At 54.0% G+C, this 22,820-nt stretch overlaps 2 protein-coding genes and 1 long non-coding RNA gene across 5 annotated transcripts in view; 1 reads left to right on the plus strand and 2 right to left on the minus strand.

Moving 5' to 3' along the window:
- The window catches only part of LOC133265390 (uncharacterized), a 396,645-nt gene that overhangs the window by 172,096 nt on the left and 201,729 nt on the right, over positions 1 to 22,820 (minus strand). The gene's annotated exons all lie outside the window — the stretch shown is intronic.
- LOC133265377 (uncharacterized) overlaps positions 1 to 22,820 on the minus strand; it is a 192,805-nt gene that overhangs the window by 13,698 nt on the left and 156,287 nt on the right. The window lies entirely within an intron of this gene.
- LOC133265364 (Krueppel-like factor 5) lies at positions 27 to 21,786 on the plus strand. Of its 3 annotated transcripts, none has more exons than XM_061445806.1 (5): positions 29 to 489; positions 11,421 to 11,468; positions 14,776 to 15,664; positions 17,652 to 17,711; positions 21,394 to 21,786. In XM_061445806.1, the coding sequence occupies exons 1-5, from the start codon at positions 325 to 327 to the stop codon at positions 21,570 to 21,572; spliced, it is 1,341 nt and encodes a 446-aa protein (XP_061301790.1). In that variant the 5' UTR covers positions 29 to 324; the 3' UTR covers positions 21,573 to 21,786. The 3 variants fall into 3 exon arrangements, with proteins under 3 accessions (XP_061301791.1, XP_061301790.1, XP_061301792.1); XM_061445808.1 differs by having other exon boundaries at positions 117 to 170; XM_061445807.1 differs by lacking the exon at positions 11,421 to 11,468 and having other exon boundaries at positions 27 to 489.

A 22,820-nucleotide genomic window follows, 5' to 3' on the forward strand; every position in this document is an offset into this window, starting at 1 on the left:
GCTGCCCGTGCACCGTGGCACACGGGGGCTGAGGGCGAAGCTCCGGCCTCCCCTCGCTCCTCCCGGCTCCTTTTATCCCCGGTGGCTGCAGAGGTGCCGTCGGCGGGATCCTGATTGGCTCCTCCGGCTTCCCCACTGCTTCCAGGTTGGCGTTCCTCCTCCTGCGGCAGGTAAAGCCTTCCCGCGACCCGGCTCCTCCGGGATCGGCCCCTCGCTCCCGCTGCCTCGTCCCCTTTCCCCTCCCCTTCCTTTCATCTTTCCCCCCTTTCTTTACTACAACCCCCGGACCGGACCGGTTTTCCCGGGGGCAGCGGGGCGGGAGGAATGAGCAGCGGGCTGGTGCTGCGCACCCCGCTCCCCGAGGACGCCTCCGTCTTCACCGCGCTGAAGCCCGTCACCATGTCCGGGGAACCTGGGGAAGACACTCCCGTCTTTGAGGACATCAAACCCCCTTCCCGGCCCCTGGAAAACCCGCCCGAGCTGGCGCAGGTAAGGCGGAGGCCGGCACCTCCTGCTCAGTTACACTCCTTGTGCCTCTCCAAGAGGCGAGCATGGATTTGGACCCAGTTCTGCTTTGTTGTCCCACTCTTTGCTACGACACCTCCATTGCTTTGTACCTTCGCACTTCCCCATGGGCCGGATTCCCTCTTGGGCGTGTTGGGTTTCATTCTTATGGGTTTTTTCCGCCTGCTTCCTTCCAAACGCCCTGGGTTTTGCTCCCTCCCGTAGCCGGGATTCAGTCCCTTTTCCTCAGGTGAGGGGGTACTGAGGGGCTCGGCCCCACTGCCGGCTCGCTGGGAAGGACCTGAGCTATGGGATCACTGTGTGTGAGAGCAGGGAAAACAGGAGCTTGGTTCTATTTTATTGTGTTATATCTTGTTTTTCCACCGCTGTGAAGGGGAAGGAATGCTCCTTGAAATTCCCAATGGCTTCCCCCCTGTATGCGCCGGAGATAAAGACCTGGATAAGCGGCTTTGGAGTGTTGTTACACCCCTCTTGCACACCCATCCCTGTTCTGGCCCATGGCAGGAGCACGTCCAAGCCCTGCTGCCCATCCCAGCCAAGGGGATGAGTCTCCTCGCTGGTGTTTTAGGTGATGGACCCCTCATCCCACCATGAAGAGCCCTCAACTGCTCTTCCTGGTGGGAAAGGGGTGATCCAGGCCTGCCCACACCCTGCTCCTGGGAATTGGGCGAGCTGGGGCACGGTGGGTAATGATTAACCCGCGCCCCACGTCCCCAGCGCCATCTTGATCCTCCAGGAGGGCGTCTCCAGCCCCACGGGGACCCCCTCATCCTGGCTGTTATTCCTCTGGGAACCCCTCGAGGGCATCCCCATGGTGGGTGAATACGGTTGGGCACGGAGCAGTATCTGTTGCTTGCTTCCCGTCCCGGCAGCACTGATGCCCCGAGGGGTAGTTGTGGGGCTCTTTTGGTTGAGATGAAGGCATTGTCTCCATTGCTGTGTTTCCATATGATACCCTAGTGATCCAGCATCCACAGTGGATGTGGGGTCAATATGGGGGGCAGAGAGGCAGGTACCCCACTGCTCCTTCCCCTGCGGTGGTCCTGGCTTGGTGCCTCTCCCCGCAGCCTCAGGGCTCCTGTCTCTCCGCACTGGGCTCCGGTGGGTTACCTGGAGCCGGAGGGTCTGTGGTGCCCTCAGCAAGGGGGAGGTTATCTCTTGGGCTGTCCCTGTTTAGTCAAGGGGAGGGCAAGGTTTGCTTTTGTATCCCTAATGCTGGCTGGGATTAGCAGTGGGATTAGGCAATGGGGCTGGTGCTTCCCCCACACCTCGGCCATGGCCGTGGGGGGAGGACAGGCAGCCCTGCGCCATCTCCCCTCCTCTTTATGGGGGACATGGGGATGCAGAACCCACCCCTGGCTGGAAACCCTTCATCCCATGACACCATCCTTGCTGCACTTTGAAGAGAAGGGGGTTTTTCACCCCAGTTTGTTCCTTGGGGCAATGCCACCCCACTTGGGGTGGAGATAGCTGAGCTTGGGGGTGGCTGATCCTTTGCTGTCAATCCATCGCATATCCCTTTATGGACAACGGGGCCCATGGGATGGATGCTGGGAAGCTGCAGGGCTGGAGCTCATTCCTGCTCCATACAGAGCCCCAGCCACCACACTGCGACCTCCCCAAACCCACCCAGGGTGAAGCGTCCTGGGTGGCACAACCAGAGCTGACGTGAACCAGATGTGGGGCTGGACCCACATCTCTTTCGCGTGTTGGCCCCTTCTAACAAGTGTCAGAGGCTGTGGTGGCTGTAAAGGAGATGCTGCCATAGCCGGAGGGTGGAAAAGCCGCATGTCCGGGAAGCCCTTTGCTCCAGGAGGTGTTTATCAGAGCAGCCTGACAAGAGCTATGGAAAGGCTGTGACCTGTCAGGGCCCTGCGCTGGCTGTTGCCACAGGGCATTCCCGCTGCTCCGGCTCCTGAGCTCCGGCAAAGAAAGGAGCAGACTCTTTATCCTGATGGTTGCAAAGTCCCCCCTCAAACAAGGGGGGGAGGTGGGAGCTATTTGATGCTGAGGATTCTATTGGGTCTGAGGCAGGTGGGAGTGGACCCTGTGTGAAGTTTAAGGTCAGCTCTTCCCTTTTCTATGCTTTTCCTGCCCCAAAGTAAAGAGAAAATCCAAAACAAACAGAAAGGGAAAAGAGAAGGGAGAGAAAAGCCTTTTCCTTTCTCATTTGGGTCAGGTCAGTCACGGACGGAAGTTTCCCCTTTAAACCTCAGGAGGCTGTTGCTGGAGGGAAGGTAAAATATAACAATGAGTGAAGCCAAAGCAAAGGGTACGTTTCAAGGAGGAGGAGATGCTCGCTGTATGTGGCTGTCAGGTCAACCCTGATGGGTGCCGGGGCTTGGGGGGGGCACCAGGACTCATCTGCTGCTCCCACCGTCCCAGTGTCCTGGGGGTCTGGATCATCCAGTGTGGATGTGTCAGGCACTGTGTCCTTGGAGCTGGGCTTGAGCTCATGGTAGATAATGTACCCCACTGCTGGGTCCTCTGAGCCACCCCGTCCCTCCTGAGCCTCCTGGGGGCACTTGAGGCTTCATACCTTGCATGGGTTTAAGCGTGGTCCCCAGTGGTGTGATCCCAATCCCTGTGAGAGCTGTCTCTGGGCAGAGCTCTGGTGATGGTGAGAACAGACGAGGTTTCCATGACCCTGGAGCTGTTCCTAGAAGGATCATTGACAGCATGGTTGGGAAGGAGATGGCACATCCCCTGCGCAGAGGTGTGCAGGATGGGAGCTGGCTCCTAAGGGGCTTCCCTGCGGTGTTGAGGAGCACGAGGTGCTGCAGGTGGAAGGGATAACCTGGATCACCCACGGAAGCTCCTGGTGCGTGTGGCTGTGGGTAGCCCCAGCCCAGGCTGTCCCTGCTTCCCTTGGGTGGGTTAAGCTGCTGCAAGGTGGGAAGTGGCAGCAAACATCACCTCTTGAGTGCCCTGAACTCAGCTCCCACCCCACAGGCAGTTTCTCACCCCTAAGCTTGGCAGTGGCTCCCTTTGCCTGCCCCAGGGCTGGGGTGGGGGCTCCCAGAGGAAGAAAACAGCATCTGAGAGGTGCTGGATGGGATTCGATGCTCTTGGGATGGTGCTGTGCCCTTTTCCTGGTGCTCACACCATGAGTGCATTATCCAGACCCATTCAATGAGTGGATGGATGTAGGTGCCCTGTGTTCCTCTGACCTCATCCCACCAGGGACTGTGCTTCTGGTGTCACAGGAGAAGATGGGACAAGCATTTTTAGGCGTGCTCCAGCTCTCTGGGCTGTGCCAGTCCTGCTCTGTCCCTGCAGGGCCCTGTGTGCTGTGTGCTGCATCCTGTGGGTCTGAGCCCCTGTGGCCACATCTGTGTCATGACTGTGGCTGTGCTGGTGGCTCTCTCTTGGACCAGGGATGGGTTTTCCTGCTCCTGTGTGGTCCAGCACCTGGTTGGAACCAGGGTGGTGGGTCTTGCTCGTACAGCTGTTCTTTGCATCTGGGCCAGGAAGGACTCCTGCTCCGCTGTGTTCATTACTAGAGATGTAGAAGTCACTCATTCCCAGGAGCTGCATGCAAGGAATGAATCCAGCTTTTCTGCTGCCATGTATGGGGACACCACCAACAGGAGCTCAGTGGGGCAGTGCCTGTTTCCAAGGCCATGCCCATGGATCAGGATGGGCTTTGAGCTCACGGTGATGCAGTGGGAAGCCCGATGGGGCTTCACACTGCCACGTGTCCATGTAACGTGCTGTTGTGGGAGTGTGAAGCTGTGGTTTTTTACCCCTCTTGGATAACAGGGATGTTTTCCATCTGGGATCCTCCTGGCTTTGCAGAAGGGTTCAAAGCATCCATGTGTTCCACACAAGTGTGCAAAATGCTGTGCAAGAATCCCTTCCAAAGCATGCCAGAGGCAGAGTCTGTGCAGAGGCAGAGTGGTGATGTGGAGATGTTGGGTAGAAGGAGGAATGGGCTCACTTGATCCCTCTTGGCACAAGCCAGGGTGGTGGGATGGCAGCTGATGTGGCCATTGGCTGAGGGTTACTGGGGAGGAGGGATCCTTCCAGGCTGTTTTGCCTTGGGATCAGCTGAGGATAACACTTCCCTGTGGATTTGCAAGTCTGATGGGCTTTGTGTCTGGCAGGTGCCTGCAGGGCCATGGGAATGAAGCTGGAGTCCCCAGAGAGGATGAATCTATCCCTCTGCTCTTGCAGGAAGACCCTCGGGGGCAGTCCCCAGGCAGGATGCTCTCTGCAGCCCTGTGTCAGGGCGATGCACACTAGATCCTGCTGTGTCCACCAGGGAGCTTGGACAAAACCGGTGCAACCGGTGAGCCAAAGACCAGGAACTTCAGGGGATCTCAGCCTTAGTGTTTGTTGTTTTATGTGACTTAATCCCCCAGCCCAGACTTCCTGGTGTGTGTCCGTGCACACACGAGCGCTGCTGGAAGCAGACGAGGTGTGGGATGAAACAGCCGAACTTTGAGCTCAATGGAGCACAATGGCTTTGTCCGGGTGGGACAAAGGCTGATTGTTCCGCAGGGGGAAGCTTGGCTCCACAAGGCAGGAGAGAGAGAAAGGAAGGGATTTCAGGTGTGTTGCTCCTCATCCCCCTGCGCAGCCCGTGCTCAAGCCTGTTCTCCACTCGCCGACACGGAGAGCTGCAAACCAGGCAGAAAAGCACGTTGTGGAGTGGTTTGGTTGCTTGGTTTTTCGCCCTGAGCACTCAAAGGGCAGGTATTTGAGGGAGGAAACAAGCAGGGAACTCCGACTCCTTAATACACCCAACGGATTTCCCTTTGTCACCCTTCCTGACCGGTGTGTGGGAAGCAAACAGTCACCTGCGATCGCTCGCCAAGGTCTGGGGTAATGCATTTCTGGCCGGTGCATCATCAACGGTGAATTTTCCCCTCTCAAACCTGTTTGGTCAGCTCCCTGCACTGTTTTGTTCCCCTTCCCTGGTCCACTGAGTTCTTTTATCTAACCCATCCACTGCAAATAATCACGCTTACAACCGTCTTGTGAGCTGAGCCCCTTGATTAGAATATTTGCTTTGCTCGTGCTCCATTGGTGAGTTCCATGAGTCACAGGGTGCAGTCGGTGTTTGGGGATTGGAGCGCTGCTGTTTACAATTCAGATGTTCTCAGAACTTGAGCTAGCATGAAAACCCTCCAAAAAAGCCCCATGGGCTGTTTACCACATCAAAGAGGTTCAGCCCCTTTCAAGCTGGGATTGAAACTCAGACAAAGAATCTTTCATGATGTTCAGAAATGCTCAGAGAATCCTTTGAAAATTAGGATTTCTTAATTTCTTTTTAATGGGATGGGGACCTTCCCGTTTCCACCGAGGACTGGATTTGCGAGTATGAAAACGCGTTTCATGACCTTGCTCTTTGTAGTATTTCCAGTACAAGCAGGAGAAAAGAGTGGCAAGAAATTGGTCCCGGTATAGCTGGTCTGAAAACACAGGGACTTACAGGAGGAAAGAGTATTTCTTATCCATCTGTTATCACTATCCTATCTGAAGCAACTTGTGAATCCAAACCCATCCTGAGAGGGCAGATACATGGGTACCTCCTCACCAGCTACTCCAGCCCCTCACTTTAATGCTGTTCCCTGCATGTTATCACGTTGCTGATCCTCACGTCTGGGGAGCTGAGCCCGGGGGTGGCTGAATATAGTCAATGAAAACCCATCTTGCTATGAATAGGTCTGATGCTGTTCTCTGAGGTGTGGGAATGACCCAGGTTTGGTCAATCAAATGGGAAAAGGGGAAAATCTCTGTTTTGCCTACTCATCGTTCTGCTGTTGTAGAACATAGTGTTTCATTCCGAGCAGCTCCTGGTATTTGGTGCTATTGTGGTTCTGTGTTTTGGGAGAGCTCAAACCCATCAGCTTGGCTGTTTGACATCACCTCTGGGACACGAAGCCCTCGTGCTTCCCTGGGCCTGGCAAGCCTGGGGCTTCTCCAGGGCTTGGTGCTTTCTCCGTGGGAACTGTCAGTGGCCTCTTACCTGCCTTAATCACTCTCTTAATTAACAGCAATTGGCAATTCACTTCTATACAGGGAATGTGTGGAAAGAGAGGGTTGAAGCTGGAGAGAGTAGATCTTGAGGAAGCCCTTTGAGGCTAACAAAGGACCTGCTCTGATGTCCCCCTTGGTCCCTAACTCCTGGCCTTGCACTGTGCTGGGTGCTGTGCAAGCTTGGAAGCAAGAAGCTGGCCTGAAGACCTACTTCAGGCACGGTGTTTTCACCTGCCTTGGGGTTTGCTTTGTTTCACGGACTGGTTTGGCAGGGCACCTGAGGGCCACAAGGAGGTTGGGATGTGCTGTCCGCACGTGAAACTTGACCTTGCTTTCCCCATGCCCGGGGTTTCGGGTCTGCCGTGGGTGTTGTACAGGGAAGAACAGGCTCTGGGGCTCTTTTATCGCGTGCTGAGTGCCAGGAGGACTTCACAAGCCCCAGCAAGCAGCAGATGACTCACTCTGCCTTTGTCAGTCCCTGCCCTGGGAATGTGCTGCTTTTCTTCTCATCATCCCTGATGAGTGTGAGCTTTAAGATGGTTCAAGTGAGGTGGAATGAATCCCACCCAAACCCCCCTGGGGGCTCTGAGCTCTAACAGCCTCCTCCTAACAGCCTGTAGATAAGGCTCTTAGTGACGTGATTTAGTGGTGGTAATGGTTGGACTTGATGATCTTAAAGGTCTTTTCAGCCTACTTGACTCTATGTTCATAGAGTTCTATATTAACCTACTTGGTTCAGGACATGCAGCACAGATGAGTGACCAGAGGGGAGCTGGAAGGCTCAAGGACAAACCCAGTATCCTATGGCCATGCAATAGCTTGAAACAGGTGGATGAATTTGTCCGCGTCATCCTGGGGAATGGGGACATCTGAGAGCCTCCATCTTCCCACAGTCAGCAGAGGAGCAACCAAGGAGAAATGGAGCTGCAGGTTAGTGGTACCTTTTGGGAAGGTTTCTGCTTGCTGTCTTAAAGCCCACTGGAGTCTGGTTGCTCCAGACTGCTCCTCTTCCAGGCACTTGACCTTGGAGTGGGAGGAGTGTGTTTCTTTGGCCTTTGGGATCGCTGACTGCAGTGGCATGATTTCAGTGATAAATAACAGGGGTAGATTGCCTCTGAGTGAGTCTTTATCAGTGGCTGGAGGGAAGGAATAGCAAACAGAGTCAGCAAGTCTGCTGGGATTGAGCTTGAGGCTCAGCCAGAGGCCAGCACTTCCCCACTGCCTTGGTGGTGACTCTTGGCCTCAAGGAAACTCCCGGCTCCTGAGAGGTGACAGTTACCTTGGGTAGCTCAAACACAAGGGCACAGAGTACCAGCATAACCCTCCAGAGCCGTCTATGAGCTCCTGGCACAAACCTGGAGAAGGGCTGCATCGCCGTCCTGCTCCTGGAGCTGCTCTTATAGGTTGAAAAGTGTGACAGCTTCAAGATGGAAAGACGGCATGGATCACCTCTGTCAGTCCCTATGGGCTCCAGAGAGACCTTGCATAGAGACTTCCCTGCTTTCCAGGTGGCCAAAGCCAATGAAGATGCCTCTTGCCCCACTGCTTGTAATGCTGACACAGATGAATGCTTTGAGGGGAGCCCTTCTTGGAGCTGCTCCTTCCTTTGAGATGGAGCAAGCAGAAGAGTCCATCAGTTGCCTTCTGCAGCCCAGCACCCCCCTCCATTGCACAGCCTGGTTGTGCTGCCTGCAGCGGTGCTTTGTTATCCACAGCAGCCAAACCTTTGGCTCTGGGTGTACTGGAAAGGAAGAGTCCTGGGGGTTTCTTTGCTAATCCCGTTTTGCAGAGAGTTCCAGAAGACTTGAGGAACAAACAGAAAATAACGTCGATCGAGGTCAGTATCAAACCTAAATGATCACAGAAACAAATATTTACTCAGGTCAATATTTAACCAGGAGACAATAAATGCTGATATTGAACCAAATCTGGCTCTAAATACGGTCTATTTATAATGTGTGCCTTTAAAGGGGTACTGCCAGGTACATGCCAGGGGTTTTTGATTGATGATTGTCCTCCCCATTGTTTGCTGATTTCATGGAGTTTCATGCAGGTGCATGTATGAGAAAGAGGTTGTGCTGTGTAATTTCAGGACCCGGGCAACAGGCACAACCGTTGTCCCACGTGTGCCTGTGCTTGGGAAGGGTCCTCACCCCATGGAGGGGTATCCCTTGAACATGGAGTGGGTGCCCTGATGTCCCCCTTCCCTTGAACCCCTTGAACATCACAGGTTGTGCTGACCCTCATGGGTGAGCTGTGAGTGCCTAAAGGGGCTGCAGGAAACCTGGAGAGGGGCTTTGGACAAGGGCCTGTAGGGACAGGACAAGGGGAATGGCTTTAACCTGACAGAGGGGAGCCTGAGATGAGCTCTTAGGCAGAAGCCCTCCCCTGTGAGGGTGCTGAGGCACTGGCACAGGGTGCCCAGAGAAGCTGTGGCTGCCCCATCCCTGGCAGTGTTCAAGGCCAGGTTGGACACAGGGGCTTGGAGCAAGCTGCTCTAGTGGAAGGTGTGCCTGCCCGTGGCAGGGGGTTGGAACTGGGTGAGCTTTAAGGACCCTTCAACCCAAACCACTCCATGATGATTCTATGATCTTGTACCCCTCTCCCAAAGCTCTCGGCAGCTCTGTGGCTGGTGCTGGCTGTTACAAGAGTGAGCCCCATCTGGGTTCGATGCCTCCCAGTGCTGCAGAGCAGGAAGAGGGGCTGTGGCCAGGCAGGGGCCAGCACAGGGCTGGAAGCTGCTGAGTCCTCCTGGAGCCCTTTCCTCCCCCCCCCCCCCGCCGGGTCGATCCCTTTGCCAGCTCCACTTGCTCATTGCCTGTTGCGCAAACATCGATTTCCCTCCTTGTTCTCTGCTGCTGCCCGCGTGGTGACAACGTCTGATGTTTCTATGGCCGTTTGTTATCCATCAACTTCAGATTAGAAACCCTTCCATCATGGGAGAGGCACGTCCCACCGCCTGCCTTGACAGCCTCAGAGCCTAATGCTCTTCTAACGATGCTCGTGGGTGACTGCTGCCAAAGCAGCACGGTTGGCTTGAGCGCTGCTTTTCTTCTGTATCCTCCCAAGAGATGTTTGTCTTGGACTCTGTGTGTGTTGATCAGTGTCCTGATAACACCTTGTGCTGCCTTCGTCTGAGCAGGGGATAGAGGTCTCTGATCCTGTGGCATTCAGGAGAATTGGCAGATGGTAGAGGAGGAGGATTCCTGTTTGTGCCTACGAGCCACAGGAGAATCCACTCTGGAGAAGCTGGGGTTTCACTGTTGGCTTCCTTCATTGAGCCACTGGCTTGCAAGGCTGGGTTTCACTGATTTCACAATGTGGCTGCTCCACAGCAACAGCTCTTCCAGAGGCTGCTGGGCTCGTCTTGCCCTCCAGGGAGTATTGGTCCCAGGATTGGATGTGCCAGTGCTGAGTGTGACACAGTCCTGCTGGTCCAGTGGCACAAACTGGTGTGTGATGGCCTTGTCTGGAGTGGACAAAGTGCTTGTTCTAACCCCTTCCCTTTCCTGCTTGCTTTCCTTTTGGCTTTCCTTTCTCTGGTGAGTTGAAAGGACCCTCCTCCATGGTCAGGCATGGACACTATGACTTGAGGGGGAATATCACAGGAGTTGAGTGCCTTTATTTTACAAAAGGCTGTTCTTATTGGCTTTCCCTTCCTGGCCAAACCAAAGATTCCACTTTGGACACCTCTAAACTCACAGAGGCTGTGCTCATTGCTCTGCCTGTATTCCTCCTTTCCTCACTTTTGCCTGAGCTGCTGACCCATGGTTCCTATGATGGCTGCTGGAGCCCTTGTTGATGCAGTTGGTGGAGTCTGGGACATGCCCACCTCCAGAACAAGTATGTTATCCTTGGTGATTGCAATGGTGGCATTGATAGTGACTATAGGGGAGGCAACTAAAAGCCTAATGGCTCTCCAACTAGAAGGCCATGGTGGGTATCTCGCAGTATTGAGATGGACTGAGCTCACTGTCTATGTGATAAGTTCAGCCCTTCTCAGAAAGGCAAGAAAATGGTTAATTCCCAGCCTGTGGCTGCAGACAGGGAGGAAGGGATGGGCTGATCCTGCCTGGTCATTGCTGTCTCATGTGAGCCCACAGCAGTGTCCTCAGCTACCCTCTCCAGAGCTGCTCGGACCTGCCTAGAGCTGGCTGAGGAGCCTACAGAGACCCAGTGTCTATGGGACTTCCTCCTGCTGGGGCCCACTCTACCCTCAATTGCTTCCTTTGTATTTGTGCTGCTTTTCATGCATGCAGATGGCTGCAGAGAGGAGGTTTTGCTGGTTTCCTGGTGTGGTTGGCCCCAAAGTGAGAGATCCAGCATCTGGACCCACTGTCTGGCTCCAGCATTGCTTGCGCAGGAGCTTGGCTGAAGCTTGCAGGTGCTTCTGAAGCTGTTTCTTCCAGATGATGGGGGTGATGGGACACAGCTTTCACAGTCCTTCCAGCTCTAACCTGCAGATTTCATGTTTAAGCATCTCCTCGTGCTTCTGGGCTTGAGGACCACATGGAGACCTGCAGCTCACAGCATCCCCATCCTGTTTGGTATCCATCTTCTCAAGACCTTGTAGCTCTGTGGTTGGCCTCACAATGAACATGCTCCATTTAAATGCAACTTCCAGCATACAAGCACCCCAAAAATGGGAAAACAGAGCCCACTGGGTTGGTTTTCCTGGTGTTCTATGGGAGAGAAGGAAGCCTGGGCTTGTTTCTAGTGCCTGCTGGTCTGACACAGCCAGCTCTGCTCCCGCCTATGGGCACAAGGAAACCAGAGGAGGAACATCCCTGCTCCTGGTTGCTGGGGGTGGTGAGGCCTCAATGGCCAGGGGTGGCTGGGGGAGGCCTATGGAGGGTGGCTGGGACCCCAGGGGAAGCCACCCCACTAACTCAGCCCTGTCTGCCCCACAGCTGCACCCCCTGCGGATGGAACAGCGGATGCCGCCGCTCATTCTCGAGGTGAAGCCCTTTCCTCCTTCCTCCCTCTGCATCCCTCTGCCCTGCTGGTGACAGGTACCTGCAGCCCCCAGGAGACCAAGCTGGGATGTCCCCACAACCACCTGCATCCAGGGCACCTCTGCTCCCTCCTTCCATCCGGGTGCCTTCCTCCTGCTCCTGGTGTCTCCATCTTCAAGGCCAGGTTGGATGGGGCTTGGAGCAACCTGCTCTAGTGGAAGGTGTCCCTGCCTGAGGCAGGGGGTTGGGACTGGATGAGCTTTAAGGTCCCTTCCAACCCGAACCATTTGATGGTTCAGTGGTGTGTGCAAGCCACCACTGTGACTGTCTCCTTGTGTGTCTCCGTTAACTGGATCCCCACTGAGTGAATGGAGCTGTGAGTGAAAGCCAGACAGAGACACTTGCACTGAGGACACTTGAGCTGGATCAAGTCAGCACTTAGTCATCGCCATGTGCAGGCTGTGGGCTGAGGGGTTGGTTTTGGATAGAGCGTTGGCTGGGAGGTGCTTAGCAACATGGCTTGGTTCTAGGTGTCAGCACCCAGCACGAGCAGTGCCGGTGTGCACCAGGGCTTCTAAGGCATCTTTGGAACACAAACAAGCAAAGTGACTCTTTCTCCCTCTTGGAAGGACACTGGGGCCCTTGAGGCCGTGTGGGACCTGTGGCATAACCACGGTGTGGGATCCAGGGGTTCTGGCATGCAGCTACAGGCAAGGTATCTCTCTGACTACCCATCCTGTCCGGTGGAAACCCATTGCTTCTGCTCTGCTGCCCAGCTGCCCCTCAGCACCCCCTTTCCCCAGGGGCTGCTCAGGATCAAGTGGCTTTAATGGCATGACAGGAAGAAGCCTTTGCAGATAGGGGTTGATTGTGAGAGAAAGGAGGTCAGGAGACACTGAACAGGGGGACTCTGGCTGACAATGCAGGGTTTGGGTCTGAAATTAGGCCCTCTGTGTCTTTCTACATTAACATACCTGCCCAGTCACCTGCTGTACGGACCCACTGGAGCTGTGTAGGTGGAGACCTTCCCTTGGGAACTGCAGGTGAGAAAGTTAAATGCCAGAGATAAGGGAAGTGTGGAAGCAAAAGGCATCAACGCCTTCCCCTGCCCCCACTGCTGCCGAGTGGATCACTTCATTGCTCAGGTATGAACGGTATCCGGAGCCTCTGGTGCTGCCTAGAGCAAGCTGACACCCCAGGCTAACACTCCTATGCCAATGTGGGTGCACAGGGCAGGAGCATGGAGCTTTGGTGGTGTTCTCCTTGGGCAGAAACCCAGCTGGACACTGCAGGGGGAGCAGAGGGGAGATCACAGGATCCCAGCCTGGTCTGTGTTGGAAGGGACCTTAAAGCTCATCCAGTTCCAACCCCTGCCACAGGCAGGGACACCTTCCACTAGAGCAGCTTGCTCCAAGCCCCTGTGTCCAACCTGGCCTTGAACACTGCCATTTACCACCTGTGCCAGTTTAAACCCATCACCCCTTGTCCTGTCCCTACAGTCCCTAATGAAGAGTTCCTCCCCAGTATCCTTGTAGGCCCCTTCAGATACTGGAAGGCTGCTCTGAGGTCTCCACGCAGCCTTCTCTTCTCCAGGCTGAACAGCCCCAATGCCCTCGGCCTGTCTTCATACAGGAGGTGCTCCAGCCCCTGAGCATCCTCAGGGGTTTGGACCACTCTGCCAGGACTGGGTTGAGTTCCTCTGATTCTCCTCCCTGCCTCCCCTTGATGCCTTGACTTTGGAGTGTGCTGAGCCAGGGTTTCCTCACTGGAGCATGGTGGTAGGGTGCTGCACTGCCTCGAGCAGAGGTGGGGATGTGACACCAAGTGAGCCTGTAGAGCCAGCACATCGCTTCCTTTAATGAGGGCAGGGACTGTTCAGCTTCGATGAGGACTGGCAGGGTTTACACGCGGTGTGTACACACACCAGTGCAGCCAGCACAGGGCAGAAAGCACAGTCCCAGGGCTCAGTTCAGTGCAACACTGAGACTTCCAGGTCCAGCATCTCTGAGCTTCCACCTGTGATGGAGAGGGTGTATCTGTGGCACGTCTGTGTGTCTGGGTGGGAGCCAGCTCACCCATGTGTTGCCAGTATGACCTGCAGAGGTGCAAAGGCTCTTTGAATTAGCTGGAAGCACGGGTGATAGGTTTCACTGGAGCTCTCTTGGGTCCCGTCCAGCTTTGTTAAGAGCAATGGAGTTGCAGCAGGGATGACTTCGGCCCGTTGCACTCCAGTGACATAGTTCAAGGCTGTAAAACCCTCGGCTCAAAGCATGCAGGGTGTGGGGTGAGATCAGCACCGTAGCTCTGCCAGGGAAACCCAGTGGTTCTGCCAGCTCCTCTACATATGAATGAGTGTACAAGGGCTTTGCAATGAGCTTGACACATGGATAACCACATAATTAAAGGCTGTAGCTTTATAGAAGAGCATTAACGCTGGTATCTTTAACCACAAAGAGCAGAACTTGAGTCATCAAATGCCAAGGGATGAATTTCCTAGCGGATTGCTCCATCAGGTTGCTGAGTTATCGGGCCTGGATCCAGTGGGATGCCGCATCAGACATGAACCAGGAGGGGAAGCAACCTGGCAGGCGGTGATTGAGCTACAGGTCCTGTTAGCTTGGAGGGCCTGGGCTTGTACAAACAGCTCTACAAAACTAGAACTAAACCAAAGGTTAGGTGAGGGCTGAGTCACTTTACCAAGACAAGACAGGAATAGAATGTCTGGTGGTTTCCATTTCAGGCTCACAGTCCACTGAATTAGTGGCAACATCACTTAGATTTCTAGGTGCTATTGCCCAAATTATCCCCAATTAATTAAAGATATTGACCTATAATATTCTCAGTTAACTAAAGATACTGTCCTAGAATGAAATGCAATGTGTCTCAGCCTGTGGAGTTTAAAGGAGACCAGAGTCAGCACCTCTAAGGTGGGTTCCAGATCCAACACGCCCAAAGCATGAGGCTGGCTGGAGCAGTTTCTGATTCCATCCCACTTCTAGTGCTAAATTCTCGTTTATGTGACCAAAGCTTTGTACCTAAAGCTTGTGTCTCCTCTGTCAGGCTCATAACTGCATCCTCTGCCTAGCGTTGCCTTTGTTATCAGTGCTGGTGGGTAGCAGGGAAGTGGGACAGAGGACAGTGATTCACTCCTGGGGAGTCTGGCTGAGTCAGAGACAAGCGAAACCACTGCAGCCTCTGGCTCCTTGCTGCTGTTTCCATTTCCTGCTACCTTAAGTACCTGTTGAACATTGGACTCCCACCACCAGCGTGCCAAGGTCCCAAATCCCTTCTCTCTGTTCCTTTGCCATAGGCACGGTCCGAAATGGACAAGTACCTTTCAAACGAGGTGCCCCCCATCTCAATGCTGCCAGACAAGAAGTACCGCCGGGAGAGCGCCTCGGTGGTGGACGAGTTCTTCTCCACAGAGAAGCCATCTTCCACCCCGTACAGCGTGAACATCAACGTCATCCTGCCCGACACAACGCACCTGCGCACGGGACTGTACCGGCCCCCCAAACCCATGGCTGCCTTCCCACAGATCAAAACCGAGCCCGGCACCAGCTTTGCCCAGCCCTGCTCCTCTGCCTCCACGCAGACCCTGCCCGACTTCACCAGTGTCTTCAGCATGCCCCAGTCGGTGGCGGTGAACAACATCTTCATCAAGCAGGAGCTGCCCTCCGAGGTCCCCTTGCCCACCAACCCACAGCAGCCCCAGCTTTACCAGATGCCTCTTGGCAATGGAAGCGCTGACATTACCTCCCTGACATCCTCCTCCAACACCACCACAGCCATCAACAGCCTCAGCGGTGTCACCATGTCCACAGGTAGCGCCATGTCCAGCGTGGTCCACAGACCTGTCCAGCCGGTGAAGCAGTACCCACACGTCTCCCAGGGACAGGGGAACTTCAACATCTCAGGGCAGTTCTACCCTGCTCCAGGGGTGAACCTGCCCCCATCACCCCCCAACTCACAGCCTGGCAGCCCAGAAAACCAGCCTGAGCTCATCAACACCATCTCTCCCCCTCCATCCTATGAAGCCACGTTTGGACTAAAATTGGTCCAGTCATCCCAGGTCCCCCCAGTCCCCAATGGCCTTGGGACCCTCTCCCAGGGGCACATTGCCATGCAGCCCCCCAAATACAACAGACGCAACAACCCTGAGCTGGAGAAAAGGAGAATCCATCACTGTGATTACCCAGGTATGTTGATGGTGGATGTATTGGCTTTGGGGTGGATGTATTGACACACTGAGGCTGGGGCTGCCTTGGGGCTCTGCAGGAGTTTAATCTGAGATCACCTTGTCTGGATGAGGAAGAGAGCTCTATGGAGAGCTCCAGGGAAGTGGGATTCCTATGACACCAAGGAGGAGAAGAGTCCATCCTGCCTGCACTAGCTGATGCCTGTTTTTCCCCCTTCCCTTTCTCCTGACCTGGAGAGACAGAGAGCTCCTGCAAAGCACAGGGCTGCTCCAGGAATTCCACTGCCTTAGCTGCCTGTTCCACTTTGGTTTTGCCTAACCCTGAGCAGCCACATGCTCTCTGCAGGTGAAACCATGCTGGCTTTCTCACTGACCTTCCTTTCCCACTGTCCCTTAATGGGTTGCAAACCAAACCAGTTAATTTTCACGAGCAGCCTTTATGGTCTCTGTATCTCTAAATCTCTTCTTCCAAAGAGGCAATGAGCTGAATCTGTGTGTCATGTCCTTTGGTGACTTCATGTGCTGCATCAGGGTGGTGTGGAAAGGCATTTCAGGGTGATGAGCTGAAGCTGTTCCCTGTGCAGCACTTTATTGCATGAGCATGTCCACCTAAAGACCTGTGATGCTTGGGCAGGGGTTCCTGCACTGTGCACACAGAGCTTGTGGGATTCACAGTTCCACACTCATTCAGTGCTGCATGGGAGAGAAGGAATCGTGTCCTTAGCAAGAAGCCCCAGTGACAGCAGCGTGAGGGCTTGAGGATCACCAGTCCTTGTGCAGGAACACACACTCCCACTCCCTGGGCCAGCCCTGGCCATGGAGCTGATGGGGATGAGCAGCTTTCCACTGGGATGCGTGAGCTGAGGAGAGTCATTCCCTCCCTGCGTCCGGCAGGGTTTGTGTGCTGTCCGTGGCACAAGTGTGGCTGCAGTAGGTCAGCCTCGGGGCCTGTCCAGCCCAGATCCTGTCTCCATCAGTGACCCCAGGAACTGTATAATAGGAGATGCTTAGAGAGATCTTTCTGTGTTTTCACCTTCCCACCCTTTGGCAACCTGCAGATGAGGGACTTCCTGAGCCAGAAGCTTCACCCATGTTCTTGCAGTCAACAGCTTGTGCTGAATATTTTACCTTCTGCTGGTGGGAGACAGATTAAGGGTGTAAATGGAGCTGAGGCAGACCCCTGTGGCCAGAGCAGGAGTCCCATCCTGCAGGACACATTACCAAGGCAAAACCTGCCTGTTTTCAGCAGGACTTTGGCCTGCACAGGAAAGCAGGAACACATCAGTGGTGCAAAACCAGTGTTGGCACTGTTTGGTGCTAACAGCCTGCACTGAATAAACACTGGTGTGTACGTGCAGAGGCAGGGGAGGACGTCTAATCCTTCACCCTGAGGTTCAGGCAGAGGTGAACCATCAGGGCTGATGGCAGGGCAGCAGGTCTCACTGACATGAGGAGGTGATGGGAGGCATGCTGAATTCACACCAGGAACTGGAGGAACTGGGGAGACCTGTTTGCAAAGCCCCAGCCCCAGTCTGCAGGAGGTGACCCTGGTGCTTTTCCTTCTGTGTGCTGATGGGGAAGTGGAGCTCAGCCCTGCCATGCTCTGGGTACCTTCCACTAGGGCAGGTTGCTCCAAGCTCCATCTAACCTTGAACACTGCCAGGGATGGGGCAGCCACAGCTTCCCTGGATGCATGTTTTATCCTGTCTCTAAGACCTGGTTGAGGATGGGGGGATTTGGAAGTTGGTACCTGACTCTTTGCCCTCTAATTCCCAGCACAATGCCCATGGGTGTCAGGACTGTGGGCAAAAATGGAGTACTGTAAGGGTCCATCTGTCTTGGAGAGCAAATGCTCTTCAGTTAGTGCTGTAACAAACAGGTTATTCGCATGCTGCGCTTTCCAGGCCTGCTCTGTCCCTAATATCAATGTTCTGGGTTTGTTTTGGCCATTTCTCACAGCTGAAGTTGGTTCCTTTGTGTTTTTACAGGCTGCTCCAAGGTTTATACCAAGAGCTCGCACCTGAAGGCCCATCAGAGGACTCACACAGGTAAGAGCACGGCATCCGCAGCCAACACTTCTTACAGGGATAAGGTGTTGCTGATAATGTTGGTTACCTTGATCCAGCGTGGTTACTGGTGTAAGGAGTTCAGTCTACTGATGTTAGCATTAGCAAGAGTCCAGTGGTTGCAGGGATTTACAGTGGCTGTACTCTGCTGTGGCACTTGTTGCCTTTGAGGAATGGTCTAGGATTTAGAGCTCTTGGAGGCTCTTGAGCCAAAGGGTTGGGAGGAGGAGATGCCCCTGAGCCCTTCCTTTGAGATCTCCCAAATCCCAGCCAGGTCTGATGCTGAAAAGATTGTGTGAAGGCATGTGGTGCATACAGATAACCTCTGAGGAGACAAGGGATGTTTCTTTTGTGTCAGGTGCCCCTGTGGTCCCCAAGGAGAGGAAGGAACCCCCCGTATCTCCTTGTGTACCAGCCACACAGACCACTTTTCCCCAGCGCTCATCCCTTTAGCAGCTGGTGGTGGTGTTATCACTGGAGCTACCAAATACACGCACATATACACATGTACATATACATATACAAATACACACAGGGCTCCAAAGACACGTATAGAAGAGCTGTGCTTCATTCCTGAGGGTGAAGGTGTCTTAGGCTGCCCTGGCTGGTGTAAGCCGTGCCACCAGCACAAAGGAGCTCCCACCACAACCATCTTCCCTGGGGTAAACCTAGCTCGGTGGCTCTTGTGCACTCAAGCACAGGTCTTCTCATTAAGGCATTTATTATACCTGAAACTTTATCAGATCCCCGGGTATCCAGGAACCATCAGTGCCCTCATAAATCTCTTTTATAGAAGGGCTGATCTTTACTGAGAGCAATTAAGCTGGCCCAGAGTTCACTTGGCTGTTTTATGAACAACGAACAAACCCCATCCTGAGGCTGGGAATCGGCTCTTGCTCTTGGCTCTGCTCCGCTTCCCTCTTATAACTCCTCGGAGCAAGCCAGCCAGGAATTCTGCTGTGTGCAGGAGGTACAGCATTGTGTTGGCAGGGGCTGCGCTGGGAGCAGGCTGGAGACCAACACGGAAAGGGTGGAAGGAAGGAACAGGAAGGACATTGTCCCAGCCCCGAGAGCAGCGTGGTGATAAGCGTTTGTCACAGCAGCAATCTGTGCTCAGGGCTCTTGCTTTGAAATGAAATATCTCTTTTCCCCTTCCGTTTGGAGCACGGGTCTTAGCTTTGTGCCCAGAGACGTGACCTGTTCGAGATAGGCACCGGCCTTACAAGTCACAACATAATGGTGTATCCAGGCAATTGGATCCCAATAAAATGCAGTCGGTTTTCCAGGTTTCCCATTAATTGGGCTGGAATCCAAGTGTGTTTGCCTCCTTCTGCTTCGCTTGCTTTAAGAGGGAAGGACACAGAGGCCAAGGAGGATGTGACCTGAGTAGTCAAGAAACCTGGTAGTGTTGTGGGGCGGGCAAGAAGAAAGGAATCCAAACCAGAGCCAAACACAGACAGGTTCAGGGTGTCTGCATCCAGTTTGGGGTTGTTTTGAGGTCTCAGCTCCTCTAAGCACAGCAACAGAGCTGAGCTCCTGCCAGCTAAGTATGCTCGATGCCACTTCAGCTCCATCACTTGAAGGGTTACTAGCACCCTTTCTCGCCATTCCTTGCCTGATGGCAGGAGGGCTGAGAAGTACATGATCTCCAAGATCTTTTCTTGTGGTTTGCCCGTTGCCATGGGCTGGGCTGTATTCATCTCCTGGAGACACCATTCATTTCCTGGGTGCCATTGTGAGATTAAATATATAACCCGGTGGCTGCTCACCCGCCTCCCAGGGGCTGGGAATGCCAGTTTGGGTCCTTTGTTTGAGCTTGCCCTGCCGTGCTGTCCTGGCAGATGGAGCCAGCCCGTGGGACAATGGAAAGCATTTTGTTTCTATCCTGGAGATCAACCTGTTATTGTTTGAACCTAAAGGGCCTTGGTAGGGCTGACCCAGCCAGGTGACCCGGCTGGGACAATGTCTGTGGCTGCACGGTGCAAATCCTGCCTTTGTCTTAGCATGCCAGTGCAAGCCTGAGATCCCCAATGTGCTGTAAAACACCCAGTGTGCTGCTCATAAATGGGATTTAAGCTCTGTTTACCTGGGCCATAAAAACGACATCTTTCTGCTCTGTGTGGTGTGGAGCTTTTGAGGAGCAGATGCCCTGGTGCCCCATCTCCTTCAGGTTCATAGAATCATAGAATGGTTTGGGTTGGAAGGGACCTTAAAGCTCACCCATTTCCACGCCGTGCCACCTAGGATACGGGAACACCTTCCCCTTGAGCAGGTTGCTCCAAGCACCTGTGTCCAATCTGGCCTTGAACACTGCCAGGGATGGGGCAGCCACAGCTTCTGTGGGCACCCTCACGATGAAGAAGTGTCTGTGCCTTCATGGTCTATCCCATGCATAGCAGCCGCTGTAGACCTCTCTGTGGCTGAATGCTGTTTCCTGGCTGCACGCTCCATCTGCCTGGCACACAGGCTGCAGGAGGAGCAAGAAACATGTTGGAGCAGGATGCACATGCCTGTGCACGTGTGCTGCTGCGTGTACGTGCGCTCCCGCCGCGATGTGCGCGCAGCAATGGGCTGCTGAGACGGTAAATATTTGAGGTCGGGGAAGTCAGCACATTCCCTGGCCCCTGCCTGCTTGTTCAGGCTGTTAAGAGCGAGGGCTAATATTTGAGAGCACCACACCCCTGCGAGGAGAGGGCTCAGCTCCACAGCCTGGGCACGCAAGGAGTGGGAAGCAGGCATGGGCTTTTCCAGCCCAGTTCCCAGCTGGCTGAGAAGTTTAATGCATTGCAGTGCAGGAATAGGTGTGTATGAGTGGGAGGAGGGAGAGGGCAGAGGCATTACATCATCCAAATGCTCTGGAGAAAACACAGCGTTTTGTGTATGAGGAGCTGCTCCGGGGCTGAACTTTGATGCAGGGAGGGTTACACGGTGGTTGCAAAGATGCTTTGAGGAAGATTTGTGTGGTGTAAGGAAGAAGCTCTTCCCTGTGAAGATGCTGAGGCACTGGCACAGGGTGCCCAGAGAAGCTGTGGCTGCCCCATCCCTGGCAGTGTTCAAGGCCAGGCTGGACACAGAGGCTTGGAGCAAGCTGCTCTAGTGGAAGGTGTCCCTGCCCGTGGCAGGGGTTGGAGGAGCTTTAAGGTCCCTTCCAACCCAAAGCTGTCTGGGATTCTATGATTCTAACCCACTTCTTTCTTCTGATGCTCCCCATACCTGTATGCACAGCAGCACCTTCCATAGGAATTTTTGGCTTTTTAGTTAAAAAAAAAAACTCAGAAATGTTTTTAGCCAGAAATGCTCCAAAATCCAACAGGAACTTGAGCAGCACTAGAAACCCAGCCTAGAAAGTGTGTGTGTGTAGGCATATAGAATCATAGAATAGTCTGGGTTAGAAAAGACCTTCAAGGGTCATCTAGTCCTATCCTACAATGAGCAGGGACATCTTCAGCTAGATCAGGTTGCCCAGGACCACATCCATGGGCAAGACCTGGTTATAAGGGCACATGGGCCTGCAGGTAACCGAACAGGTTATGGTTCCTTGGTGGCTGAGGACTGAGCACAACAAAAGGGGACCCTGTCACCAGCGTGGCCACCAGCCCTGTCCTGCGGGGTGGATGTCTGGGAGGCTCTTGGAGCGCCCGTGACCTGTGGCTGTTCCCCGCAGGTGAGAAGCCCTATAAATGCACTTGGGAAGGCTGCGACTGGCGCTTCGCCCGCTCCGACGAGCTGACCCGGCACTATCGGAAGCACACGGGTGCCAAGCCCTTCAAGTGCCTCGCCTGTGGCCGCTGCTTCTCCCGCTCCGACCATCTGGCTCTGCACATGAAGCGGCACCAGAACTAGGACCTGTCTCCGTTCACCTCTCCAAGAGCAGCTGAAACTCTATTCTTTCCCAAGGGGACTTCTCCTCTTCTTGTACGTAGGAACAAACCCATGCTGTGATCAACCGGAGGGGCCGGGGGGGGGATGCCCCCTCTATAGCCCTGTCCCCATCTGCTTCTGGTTTTAAAGGAAATCGTCTTTTTAAAGAGCTATAATTAAAGACTTGATCTCGTGACGAGGCTCCTGGTGGCACTGGGGTGATGGACCTTGGATTCTGAAGGGCTTTCTTCCGGCAAACCTGCTATTTATTTGTCACTCACATCTCGAGCCCTTTGGGATGTCTTTTACCCCTTTCAGGGCTGTGCCTTTGGTGAGCTGAGGAGAGTTGTGATGGTTTGTAACCTGTGACAGGTCTCACTTCAGACTGCTTGGTGCAAGCCCCTTGTACTTGCGTGGATGTGGCAACACCAACGTGCAAGCACAGGAGCACATACCCGAGGCTGGTTGGGTTGACCACCCTGGTCACTGGTGGTGGCATAGAAGAAAGGGGCTATGATGTACTCACCTGAAGTGCCTTCAAGCAAGGGACAGCATGAAACTAGATGACAGAAGCCATCATCTGTGTCTTGCTGAGCCCATCTGAGGTGTCCTGCTTGCTCAGGGCTGCAAGTATGTGCCGTGCTTGGCCAGGTTCTTTGGTTGCGTCCTCAGCATTTCTGCTTCCAAGATGAGTTTTGACTTTGGGTGTCTCTGGAAGGACCAGCATGAGTCTTGAAGCCACCCAGAGGACTGCAAAAAGCCACTTATAAAGTTCTGGTTTCCATGAATACACTGTGCCTTTCTCTAAAAGCACTGGGCAGCTGCTCATGCCTTGACCACGCACACAAGTCACCACCAACCACACTCGTTCTGCTGTTGCCATTTCATCCCGTTCAGCCAGAAAAGAAGAGGAAAAAAAGGGGTTTTGAAACAAATTCCAATAAATCCTGCTGTTGAGATTGCAGTGACGTTACCTACCTCACAGGTTCACCACGCCTCAGGCTCTGTAAGGCACCATCCCTCTTCTGTGGGGTGCCGTGATGCATGGGGCACATCAGCCATCCTTCACAGTCTAGCAGGGGTTAAGCTGAGACTTAAGAACCAGACCAGGCCAGTTTAAACAGCAGCCATGCAGGCCATAAATAAATCAGGAACAAATAATGGGCCCAGTGTGTTCAACAGAATATTGATTTCCCCCTCACCACCCTCCTCTCTTATCCTTCCTCCAGC

The sequence above is a fragment of the Pezoporus flaviventris genome, unplaced genomic scaffold, assembly GCF_033815535.1.
Source record: "Pezoporus flaviventris isolate CSIRO_AGI_PZ_B2104156 unplaced genomic scaffold, CSIRO_AGI_Pfla_v1 ptg000005l, whole genome shotgun sequence".
NCBI lineage: Eukaryota > Metazoa > Chordata > Aves > Psittaciformes > Psittacidae > Pezoporus > Pezoporus flaviventris.

Coding starts and splice junctions, on each gene's coding strand:
- LOC133265364 (XM_061445806.1), top strand. CDS start 325: ATGAGCAGCGGGCTGGTGCTGCGCACCCCGCTCCCCGAGGACGCCTCC. Junction 490..11,420: donor ACCCGCCCGAGCTGGCGCAG/GTAAGGCGGAGG, acceptor TCTGCCCCACAG/CTGCACCCCCTGCGGATGGA. Junction 17,712..21,393: donor CCATCAGAGGACTCACACAG/GTAAGAGCACGG, acceptor TGTTCCCCGCAG/GTGAGAAGCCCTATAAATGC.